Source organism: Heterodontus francisci, chromosome 18 (assembly GCF_036365525.1).
Source record: "Heterodontus francisci isolate sHetFra1 chromosome 18, sHetFra1.hap1, whole genome shotgun sequence".
In the NCBI taxonomy this organism is placed as follows: Eukaryota; Metazoa; Chordata; class Chondrichthyes; order Heterodontiformes; family Heterodontidae; genus Heterodontus; species Heterodontus francisci.
The window spans coordinates 51,876,550-51,889,684 of record NC_090388.1 but is presented as its reverse complement, the minus strand read 5'-3'; the positions used below and the strand labels follow the sequence as shown (position 1 = coordinate 51,889,684).

The 13,135-nt window shown below is 42.8% G+C and overlaps 1 protein-coding gene across 1 annotated transcript in view; it reads left to right on the top strand.

Annotated features, from left to right (window-relative positions):
- The window catches only part of zgc:136858 (uncharacterized protein LOC678543 homolog), a 102,872-nt gene that overhangs the window by 68,489 nt on the left and 21,248 nt on the right, over positions 1-13,135 (top strand). The window contains 1 exon segment of the mRNA XM_068050750.1: positions 231-319. Coding sequence (XP_067906851.1) covers positions 231-319 — 89 coding nt within the window.

Here is a 13,135-nt window from a genome sequence, read left to right as displayed (position 1 = left end):
CTGTGAGCACGCTCACATCGCTAAAGCAGCACAAGAATGGCCAGGATGACCCACTATACCTCATCCTGTAAGTGGGGAAGTGCTTAGCATCTGATTAGCATCTCCTTATAACAGCGTGGTTAATTGGTAACTCACTGGAAGTTGTAACCCAAGTCCCATTACTCCATACCATGGTCTACTGGGGCTCTAACACACTGAGCCTGTATTTAAATGTTTTTGTTCTCTCCCAGATTGTACCTGGTAAGGTTTGTGCTTTCCATTACCCAGCAATTGCTGTTGAGAGAGAAGAAATACTGAATGTATCTGGAGCTGGTGACAGGTAAGACATCCTCAGCAACCTGTGCATCTGTTCACCACTAACTCTGTCGGGATTCTATCAGTGAGCTAAGATTCGAATGGTTTTCAGAGAGAGAAATGTTCTCATTTCAGCCCAGTAGCATTTGGCCATGCTGTTCTGGTAGGATTTTGTTTGGTCAACGCTGATTCTCAGTGAGGTAAATTGCTGATGTCCCATGTTGGAATGCTGATATGTAGAGGTTGGATACAAGTTCACAAATACAGTTTTCTATCAGTGACTGTCCAAACTCAGTGATGCCATTAGAGGTGGCAAATAGCCGTACTTCACCCAGTGGTTCAAGTGGTTAAAATAGCTGAGCCATACAGACTGAAAGATCTTAGGTTTGAGCTTTCGACTGTGCTGAGTAAACCGAACTCTAGCAGGAGAGCAGCGAATGGTTGAACTGGTCATGGTTCCCCATCCTGGTTGCTATCCAGTGATCACTTGCTGAAAGTTTACATGCTCGGTCATTAGATGAGGATAGGTTTGGGCACCATAACCTGCCCAATGATAGAACTGTCTGCTGACACTCGCTCATCCTCAAGGTTCCTGTATGCATAATGGACGTTGGTGAGCGCCAGCAGGTGAGTGATTCCTTGTGGAACTACATCCTGGCAAGAAGTTAACCTCTTCATGGAGGGACTGAAACCTGCAGAAATAGTTAGAGTGGAAGGTTTTTGAAGGACTAGTTGCATTGGGACACTGGAAAGGTTTCATCATCAACAGCAGATATCTCAGCAAATATAGAAGCTAGGAAATGATGATAAGGTTATGGTCTATGCCATTAGTCGAGCTGAGTTATGTATCATCATACTGCAGGCTGTGGCACATCCTTCATTTATCTTACTTTGATTCAAAACATTGTGATTGGAGCAGTCATTCCAGTAGCTCCGTTGAAACTGTGTTATCAAGTCATGTGATGGTGGATGTGGGATTCCCAACGAGTATTGTGAAGGAGGCATGGTTGTAACCAGACTCTGTAGAGTTTCTCAGTTTTATCATTTGTTGAAGCTCCATGAAGCATGTACAGAAATATTGGAAATGAATGAAGCTCAAAGAAGGTGACAAATCCTTCAACCAGCCCTCTAATCTCACTTCATTCTGTGGTAGCTACATCCATCATCTTCCCACCCTAACCACACTTCTGTAATGATTTGGAAAGGATTAGTTCAAAGAAACAAGGGATTTCCTTTGATTATACAGATTAGCATAGAAATTGTGAACTAAGAAACCATATGAAAGATGCTGTTGAATAGACATAAATTAGCTGAAAAATATTGAACGAGTTATTTACCTCGGCAATCCTAATGATTAAAAACACGTCTATTCCAGATTTTTTTTTTTCCGTATTTCTGGATTAGTTGTTTTCAAATAAGTAAAGCCGCAGTTGTATATGGTAGAAGAGGAACAATTCCAACTAGTCAACCTTGCGTGCGTGGTATAGTGACTGTGTACTGCAAACTTGTTCTTTCATGTTTGTCGCGTTCTTCCGACCGGCAAGAAAATTGCACAGCGTCCTACCCACTCTGATCATAGACCGCTAACCCGCCCTCGAAAGGAATCTTCCTCCTACTCAATTTGTTGGGGAGTGGCCAGCTATCTGTTTGGGGACACCTTAAACACAAAGTCTTCTCAATACAGTGTCTTCTTCCCCCACCACCCTTACCCCAACCCTCCCTACAAATTCACCCTTCAGTTTAAAAACTATTCTCTGCACTTTGCTACATCTACAATCAGGTTCCTGTTTGTTCTGGAGATTGCAGTTACAGTGTTGGAATGATCACCAGTTTTGTTCGCAAGAGGTGCACAGCTAACATACTGTAGTGCTTCTCTTTTCTTATTATTTCCCAGAAGAATTAGACGAGATGGTCATGTATTGAACTATGATGATGTTGAACAGACTTATATGACAGCCCAGAAAAGTGAGAAAAGGTTAAACTAAATCATTTTGGCCTGTACTGTCTCAAAAATATCAGTTTAAAAGAACTGGAGCAGAGGGAGAAAGAGGGTTTTATTCATCAGTTATTTTTGCCAACTCAACTAGAGTCTTACAGTACAAGCCTAAGTTGATAAGTGACTACCAAAATACGTGCACAAGCTCTGCTCCATTTTTGACAAACAGAACAATACTGCAGAGTTTTGTCATAGTGTTTGCTGAAATTTGCTTCATCAATGGGGTTTCTTGGATACTTGAAGAGGCAAAGATTGTAGGGGTATGGGGAAAGGGCAGAGGAGTGGGACTAACTGATAGATTTTTCAAAGAGCCTGCACAGGCACAATGGGCCGAATGGCCTCTGTGTTTTACTATTCTATGATTCTATCACCTTGTAATTTTAAAGTGCATCAAAATCTTGCTTCTGTGTGGTAAATCCATTCCTGCAAAGTACGATGCAAATTTAACTGGACAATGATGCTTCCAACAAGTTCAGTGCATTTTGGGAATGAACAGCAGGTAGTCAGCTACACGGTCAATCAATGAATGATCCAGTGTATTAGACTACTACTGATCCATTCTCACACTATAGAATTGAAGTGGATAAAACCCCTTTTATTTTTGCTGCAGTCATGTTGTACGGTAAATGTAACACAAGGTTACAGTATTCGAGTTGATGGTTCAAGTATCTTTCAGTTATCAGCATTTTCACGGCTCACTGCATAAAGTGCACTCCACAAGTGAGACCTTTCCTGTCAGTGCCTTGGGGCACTTTACAATGTTAAAGCAATACAGCATCTCCTGGAGGAGATACCGTACTAAAAGATCAGTAACCAGAGGACACAAATTAAAGGTGATTGGTGAAAAAAACAGAGGTGACATGAGATAAAATTCTTTATGCAACAAGTGGTTAAGATTTGGAATGCACTGGAATAGGATGGTGGAAGCTGATTCAGTTGCAGCTTTCAAAAGAAAATTGGATAAATACTTGAAGGAGAAAATATTGCTGGAATATGGGGAAAGAGCCAGGGTGTGGGACTAACTGGATTGCTCTTCGAAAGACCTGGCGCAAACTCGATGGGCCAAATAGTCTCCTTCTGTGCTGTACTATTCTATAATTCTATGAAAGGTGCTATATAAATGCAAGTTGGTCTTTTATGTCAGTTGCGTTGCTGGATGAATGATTGCAAATAAGCTGGAGTACAAAGATTTTCAAATTATCGCTGATATTTTTGTCTAAAGTTTTATCTAATTTCTAATTGAAGATTAAACCTAAAAGTTTAAATTTAGATAAAAGCACCAACGCATTTATCAGGGGTTACCTGTGGGACTCCAGCAGTTGGATTGAGCAAGCACTCCTTCTACCTCTGGTCCTCCTCCTATGTCACAGTGATTCACATCATTCTCTCCACTATCCCAGAAAATCCTCAAGGCCATATTATCTTCCATGATTTCTATAAAAAGGAAGTTCATGGACAAGATGGCATCCTACTGTCATTGTGTGTTTGGATCTCATTCTCCAGCAAATTAACCCAATCTCTTAAATCACTAAAATTGAGGCCATCTGTTCAGCTGCCTCTGCTGGTTCACACTTTCTGCTTGCTCACCTAGCCAACCCGCACCACGCCCCCCCCCCCACCCCACCATTCCCCCACACCATTTCCCCCCACCCCGCCCTGGCCCTGATTTTGAGTCTTTCTCTAGTTTCTTTGCTATCGCCCATCAAACCATCCATGAGCTCATCTTGTCCTCGAGATCCACTATCCTATGAAACTTTGATCACCTGACTTCCCTTCCTGGCCCCAATGCAAGCTGACATTTTACATGGCTACTTCTCTTCAGATACTGTCCCCATCTTTTTCAAAATAGCTCTTCAAAAACTCCCCCTATCCTTACAAGTTACCATCTCATCGCCAACACTCCCTTCCTCTCCAAACTCCTTTAAATTGTTGCCTCCTAAATCCGTGCCTATCTTTCTTGCAGCTCCATGTTTAAATCTCTCCAGTAAGATTTCCCATCCCACCACAGCCTTAATCAAAGACACAAATGACATCTTCTGTGACTGATATTGTCCACAGAGCATTATTCTTCTCATCCTCCCCAATGGAACTCGCTGCCTACTAGGGTGGTAGAAGTGGAGATGATCAATGATTTCAAAAGAAAATTGGATGGGCACTTGAAGGAAACAAACTTGCAGGGCTATGAGGATAGAGTGGGGAATGGGACAGACAGGATTGCTGTTTGGAGAGCTGGCATATACTTAATGGGCTGATTGGCCTCCTTCTTCCGTATAAATGACTGATTCTATGACCTCTGCAGCCTTTGACACAGACAACCACACCATCCTCCTCTAATGCCTCTCCTTCCATTGTCAGGTCACTGGGACTGCCCTTGCTTGGTTCCAGTCTTAGCGATACAATAATATCCCCATAATGGCTTCTCCTTCCACCCCCACACTTCTACCTCTGTAAGACCCAACAATCTATCCTTGGCCCACTCCTCCTCCTCATCTCCATGGTGTCCCTCAGTGACATCATCTGTCAGGGTGAGCTTCCGCATGTACACTGAAATACCCAGCTCTACCTCTCCACCAGCTCTCTTGACCCCTCCACCACCTCCGTGTTGGCAGACTGCTTCTGTAACATCCATTCTTGGATGAACTGCACTGTACTCCGGTTAAACATTGGGAAGACCAAAGCCATCGTATTTGGCCCCCGGTACAAACTCTTGCCACCGATTCCATCTCCCTCCCCAGCCACTGACTCAGGCTGAACCAGACAGTTCACAACATTGACATCCTACTTGACCCTAAGCTGAGCTTGAGATCCCATATAATCTCCATCACAAAAACAACCTACTTCCACCTCTGTTACGTTGCCCGCCTCGCCCCCATCTGCCGCTGAAACCTGCATCCATCTCTTTGTTACCTCCTGGCTCAACTGTTTCAATGCTGTCCTGGCTGGCCTCCACACTCTGCAAAATTCAGGAGTGAAAGGAGACCCAGTTTTAGGCAGCAGCAAGATTTGTGCAGCACCTTCCACCACAGGGGCACTTAATGGGGAAGCTTTTACACTTTCAAACACACAACAGCTGGCATCAAAAGAAGTGTGCTCTAACTCCATCCAGATTTTCTCAACTGGAGCTGAGCATCCCCTGAATGTATGTACCAAAAAGCTGCCTCCCGACTTCTCCAGCAATATTCAGTGGCCAGAACAGGAATGGGAAGAGACAGATATAGAGTTGGGAGTTGTAACTACATCATCTGGCCCTGATTCACATTGATTAGGTTCCTGCTGATTTCCAGCCTTCTAGGTCAAGATCCGCTGAAAGATCAGAGAGGGCGGCAGCCAAAAGCAGTCAGTTTGCACTTATACTAGGCATATTATTTTGGTCTTGATTTGAAACGCAAACCAGGCAATAGGGATATGGAAATCACTCTGTGTATCTAGCACATCCTATACTTAATCAGCCAGTGCTTGATGGCCCAATGTAGAGGGAGCTTTACTCTTTCTCTAACTCGGGTTGTACATGACTTAGAAGTATTAGATAGTGCAACTGGGTATTAAAAAAAAGAAAACGTCTTCCATTCATAAGCCCCCTTATTTCCTTACAATTTCATGATTGCATTAGAACCTGAGGGAGGAAAGTTTGCGTTGATACAATTGGTGACAACCTATTCATAGCACTCACCAGCAGCACCACTCTTGCCACTAGACCTGTAGAGTGTAAGCAAGGACCACTCCAGGGAGCTCCGGACAGAATTTGTGTCGCCTGCTGGTTTCCCTCAGTGTAGCTTGAGTGGAAATGACCAGGCTTCATTTTGTTGGGGGTGGGGGGGAAGGGGGGAGGGTTTCAGCTGCCTGCTGAGGGAGATCTGTTCCTTTATCCCCTGCAAGCCTTGTGGCTCCACAGGCTCAAAACCTGGCAGCAGTTCAGAGCAAATTTACTCGGGATTAATAGAAGCTGTACAGTTAAGCCAACTCACAAAAACAGCGTCATCAGGATCTATCCAAACTGGTTGAATTGTAGATAATTGCATAAAATAAAACATTCGAGAAAATTAACTTGTATACATTCTGAATGTGGTGTAATGCACCCTAATTACAAAACTGCAGCTGCAAAATTCCTGCCAGTTGTGCTTTTTGCTAGAGTCCTAATGATTAGCAGAGCATGTTGTGTGTGGAGTTCAGGACTGAGGGCAGGAATCAGACCAACCACCACCCACCACTGCCCACCCACCCAACCACCCACCACCTGCCCCAGAAGAATTCCCTCACACATATACCGCCCCTGGTTATGTACAGTTGACCAACCTGCGGCCATATTAAAACAAATCACCCCAGGAAGTGTTCCCCATTTTAAGCAAAGAAGCGTAAAGAAATTGTGCATTGAATTTATTTTAATTGATAACTGAATTCTTGATAAATAAAGAGTTTATGTTGAATTCATATTAAACATTTGAAAGTGAATTCAAGTTGCTCCTTATTTGCTTGTAGGCCTTAGAGTGATACAGCACTGAAACAGGCCCACCGAGTCTGTGCCAACCATCAACCACCCATTTATACTAATCCTACATTAATCCCATACCACATCCCCACCTTACCTCAATTCTCCTGCCACTAGGGACAATTTACAATGGCCAATTTACCTATCAACCTGCAAGTCTTTGGCTGTGGGAGGAAACCAGAGTACCTGGCGGAAACCCACACGGTCACAGGGAGAACTTGCAAACTCCACACAGGCAGCACCCAGAACCAAACCCGGGTCGCTGGAGCTGTGAGGCTGCGGTGCTGACCAATGCACCACTGTGCCACCCCAGTGTTAGGCTCCAGTGATAAAATATAACACACATTAGTATTTCCTGTAAGAATCCTGTTCGTGTCTATTCTTCTCTCTATTCTTCTCTCTATTCTCTACCTTCCTGTCACATTTGTCTTCCTCAATTTCCCCCCACACCTTTTTTGATTCCTCCTTGCTCACCACAGTCAATGTTTTTCACTGTTTGTCATCATGGCAATAGCAACGGATCTTGCTGTGTTTAAGCCTGCACTTTTTGTTAATCGCTCCCATCCACCTGAATGCATTCATTGGATGCTAATATGTCTGCGGTTTCAAAAATGTGAAACTCAGCAACTTACGCATACGTTTGTTAAATCCTTAGGCAATAATCTCAGATCAGAGGCTTCCACAGCACTACGTAATTTTTTTTACAAAGCTTAATATTGATGATCAGCTGCAGTTTTCTCATTTTCAAGCTTTAAAATTGACTTGTAATTATTAGTAAATTATTTTCATCAAATAAGGTAGAGAAAGTTTATGATATTTTTCTCCAACTCCCAGCTCTATGAAATCCTATCTATCATTTTTAAGAATTAACAAAGAAAAAGGCCTCTGTTCTCTAGAACAGATTTTCCTGTTTCAAAAAAATGAATTAACTGGTGTTTGTGCTCAGTGGGGAGTAGGTGGGTGGGGGGGGGGGGGGCGGTGACAGCTGTACAGCCTTACAGTCCGCTCCCCTGCACCCTCACCTCTAGCAACTGCAAGGAGCTCGAGATCTCTTTGTTCTTTGGTTCTTTGAAACCACCTGTTCATCTTCCTCTGCTGCTTCCCCCTTCTCCTTGTCCATTAACCCAAACATCCCACTAGTTCCCTTCCAGCCATAGCCCTAAATTCCCATGTCTCTCTAATTTCTCTCCCATCTCCCTCCATGCCTTCTCCAAGCTCACAACCTCAGAAAAACTGCCTACTTTCACCTTAACATTCCCTGCATCTGCTCTGACCTCAGTCTCTGTGCCACTGAAATCCTCATTCATGTTTTGTCATCTCCAGAATCAACTATTCCAATGCTCTCCTGGCCAGCCTCCCATCCTCCACCCTCCATATATATATATATATATATATATATATATATCACCTCACTGAAATATCTGCAAAATAACTGGAAGGGCGATCTGACCTTTTAATTACCATCGAGAGCAGCTGGATCACAAGAACACAAGAATTAGGATCAGGAGTAGGCCATTCGGTCCCTCAAACCTGCTCCACCATTTGAAAAGATTATGGTTGATCTGATTGTGACGTCAACTCCACTTTCCTGTCTGCCCCCCGTAACCCTTGACTCCCTTGTCGATCAAAAATCTGTCTAACTCCGCCTTGAATATATTCAATGACCCAGTTTCCACTGCTCTCTGGGGAAGAGAATTCCACAGACTAATGACCCTCTGAGAGAAAAAGAAATTCTCCCCATCTCAGTCTTAAATGCGAGACCCCTAATTTCTAAACTAAACTCCCCCACAACGGGAAACATCCTCTCAGCATCCACTCTTTTGAGACCCCTCAGGATCTTATATGTTTCAATAAGATCACCTCTCATTCTTCTAAACTCCAATTGGTATAGGCCTAACCTGCTCAACCTTTCCTCATTACAACCCCTTCATCCCAGGAATCAGTCAAGTGAAACTGGTCTGAACTGCTTCTAATGCAGTTATAACCTTTCTTAAGTAAGGAGACCAAAACTGTACATAGTACTCCAGATGCGGTCTAACCAAGGCCCTGTACAGCTGTAGCAACACTTCCCCACTTTTTTACTGGATTCCCCCTGCAATAAATGCCAGCATTCCATTTTCCTTCCTAATCACTTGCTGTACCTGCATACTAACTTTTTGTGGTTCATGTACCAGGACACCCAGATCCCTCTGTACTCTAGAGTTCTGCAGTCTCTCTCCATTCAGATAATATACTGAGCTTCTATTCTTCCTGCCAAAGTGGCCAAGTTCACATTTTCCCACATCCTAAGCGCAGCAGCTCATATAAATAATCCGGGTGGTCCACCCTTCCCCCAATCACGTGGAGGGGGCGGGCTGTCCGTCCCCGGCAATAGCAGCAGCTGCCTGTGCGCATGTGCTGGCACCTTTTTTAAAGGGCAGCCAGTCCTGCTAGCTTATTTAAATATTTAAAGAAATATACACCAAAATTAAATAAATACATTTCTTTTGCCCCTTTCCCACCCTCCCCAATAACAATTTTTACATCTGACATTCCCCCCCCCCCCCCAAAACTGCACAAAGTTTAAGGTTCAACCCTTCCCACCATCCCCTACACCCATTACATGTATTTGACTTGTCAGCCCGCAGCTCCATCAGTTTGGTCAGTATCGCTTCCCTGGTGATCATAATTTCACCAAGTTCCTCTCTTCCTTCCAACTCCTGATTTACAGCTATTACTGGAATGCTTTTTGTATCCTTTATAGTGAAGACAGAAGCAAAATATTGGTTCATTTCATCTGCCATTTCCTTATTAACTACTATTAACTCCCCATTCTCATTCTCTAGAGGACCAACACTCACTTTACTTACTCTTTTTCTTTTTAAATACCTGTAGAAACCCTTGCTATCCGTTTTTACATTTCTATCTAGCTTCCTCTCATATTCTAATTTCTTTCTCCTGATTAACCTTTTAGTCATTCTCTGCTTTCTTTATATTCTGACCAATCATCTGACCTGCCACTCATCTTTGTGCAATTATATGCCTTTTCCTTAAGTTTGATGCTTTCCTTAACTTATTAGTTAACCACGGATGGTGGGTCCTCCCCTTAGAATTTTTCTTTATAGTAGGAATATACTTATCTTGAGTATTCTGAAATATCCCCTTGAATGTCTGCCACTGCTTCTCTATTTATCTATCTCCTTGTAACCCAGTTCATTTCAGTTAACTCAGCTTTCATGCCCACATAGTTGCCCTTATTTATGTTTAAAATACGAGTCTTAGACCCACTCTTCTCGCTTTCAAACTGGATGTAAAATCATATTCAACCATATTGTGGTCGCTGCTACCTAGAGGTGCCTTTACTCTGAGGTCATTAATTAATCCTGTCACATTACACAATACCAAGTCTAATATAATCTGCTCTCTGATTAGTTCCAGAATGTGCTGCTCTAAGAAACTATCTTGAAAGCATTCTATGAACTCCTCATCCAGGCTACTATTGCCAATCTGATTTTTCCAGTTTATATGTAGATTAAAATCACCCATAATTACTGCCGTCCCTTTATCATAAGTACCCAATATTTCTTCTTGTATACTTCGTCCTACATTATGGCTACGTCAGGGGGCCTGCAGATAACTCCCACTAGTGACTTCTTTCCCCTACCTATTCCTCATCTCCACTCAAACTGATTCTACATCCTGCTCCTGAACCAAGGTCATCTCTAACTATTACATCAATGCCATCCTTGATTAACAGTGCTACCCTTCCACCTTCACCTGGCTTCCTATTCTTCTTGAATGTCATATACCCCTCAATATTCAGAACCCAATCCTTGTCATTCTGCAGCCACGTCTCTGTGATGGCTATCAAATCATATTTATTTACTTCAATGTGCGCTATCAGTTCGTCTACTTTGTTATGAATGCTACATGCATTCAGACACAGAGCCTTTAGTTTTGTCTTTTTGTTATCTTTGTAACATCTAATCTTGACTGTTGGTGTGTTATTAGATTTTTTCTCTCTGTCCCTTCCTGCCATTCTCTGACCTTCATTTCCCATAAGACTATTCTGCTCTCCTGCCTTGACTCTACTCCTTAGTTTGCTTGATCCCTCAGCCAGCCCCCTTCCCCCATTGTTTAGTTGAAAGCCCTCTCTACTTCCTTCGTTATACTTCCTTATGTACCAGCACGGTGCAGGTACAGACCATCCCAATGTTACAGCCCTCACTTTCCCCAGTACTGGTGCCAGTGCCCCATGAACCAAAAACCACTTCTCCCACACCAGTCTTTAAGCCATGTATTCATTTCACTAATTTTATGTGCTCTCTGCTAATTAGCACGTGGCTCAGGTAATAATCCAGAGATTGTTGCCCTGGAGGTTCTGCTTTTCAGTTTGGTGCCTAGCTCCTCATACTAAGCAGAACTTCTTTCCTAATCCTACCTATGTCATTGGTACCTACATAGACAACAACAACTGGATCCTCCCCTCCCACTCCAAGCTCCTGACCAGCCCTGAGCAGATGTCCCGAACCCTGGCACTGGGTCTTCTGGACTCATGGCTGCACAGAACAGTGTCAATCCCCCTCACTATACTAACCCCTACTACCACTACATTCCTTTTTGCTCCCCCCACTTGAATGGCTTCCTATACCACAGTGCCATGACCAGTCTGCTCATCCACCTTGCAGACCTTGCTTTCATCCACACAGGTTGAGAGCATCTCAAACCTGTTTGACAACTGCAAAGTCTGAGGCTCCTCCATTACTGTCTGCTCAGTCCCTTTACCTGCCTCACTCACAGTTACATCCTCCAGTCCCTCACTCCTGACCAAAACAGATGACCCTTTCTAAGAGGTGTGACCATCTTCTGGAACAAAATGTCCAGGTATTTCTCCCCCTTCCTTATGTTGTGCAGCGTTTGCAGTTCTGTTTCCAGATCAATAATCCTGATCCAGAATTCCTCTAGCTACTTTCTGCAGACGTGTTTGCCTTGGCATCCAAAAGCTCCCACATACTACAGCTGCAACATAACACCTGTCCTGTCATTGTTACTTATGCTATTAGTTAATTCACTTTAATTACTTAATCACTTTCTTAATTAACTCTCTCACTGTTTCCCAATCTACTAAGCTTAACTAGTATTACCAGATAAAAACCTTACAATGTCTAAAATTACCTGAGTTTTGAAAAATAAATGATAAAACACCCACCAACCAATCACCTACCTTGGAGTCAAAGGAAGAAGATTCACCAGCTGCTGGGGCTAAAAAGGTAGGAAAATGAGCCCCTCCTTCCCCCTTTTCATGAATAGAGGTGTTACATTTGTGATTTTCCAATCCGCTGGGACCTTTCCAGAATCAAGGGAATTTTGGAAGATTGCAACCATTGCATTTACAATGTCTTTAGCCATTCTTTTAAGATGGATGCAAGCCATCAGGTCCAGGGAACTTGTCAGCCTTTAGTTCTAATAGTTTTCCTAGTACCTTTTCCCTAGTGATTGTGATTCATTTATGTTCCTCCCTCCCCTTGACCTCTTGATTTTCAAGTATTCTTGGGATTTTTTTGTGTCTTCTAGAGTGAAAACAGACACAAAATACCTGTTCAACTCTTCTGCCATTTCCTTGTTTCCCATTAATAATTGCCCAGTCTCACTCTCCAAGGGAGCAACACTCTGTTCAGTTACTCTTTTCCTTTTTTAAATACTTGTAGAAACGCTTACTATTTGTTTTTATATTTCTAGCTAGATTTCTCTCATACTCTAATTGCTCTCTCATTTTTTTACTCATTCTTTGCTGGTTTCTAAAATCTGTCCAATCTTTTGACCCACCACTAATCTTCTCAGCATTGTACACTTTTTCTTTCAATTTTATACCTTCCTTAACTTCCTTAGTTAACCATGGATGGTGCATCCTTCTCATAGAGTCTTTCTTTCTCAGTGGAACATATCGTTGCTGAGAGTTATGAAATATCTCCTTAAATGTCTGCCCCAGCTTCTCGACTGTCCTATCTTTTAACCTATCTTCCCAGTTCACTTTACCAACTCTGCCCTCATACCCTTGTAATTGCCTTTATTGATGTTTAAGACACTAGACTTAGACCCACACTTCTCACCCTGAAACTGAATGTGAAATTCTATCATGTTATGATCACTATTGCCTAGAGGCTCCTTTACTATGAGGTCATTTATTAATCCTGTTTTATTGCACATTACCGAGTCTAAAATAGCCTGCTTCCTGGTTGGCACTAGAACATACTACTCTAACTTAAAGTGACAAATGTAAAGCCAATACAGTACATGTGACAAGGTGACTGATATTCAGCTGAATATCAACTTCTGGAAGGCACATTGCTCCTGTTATCTCCAGGGTATGCGTGTCTTAT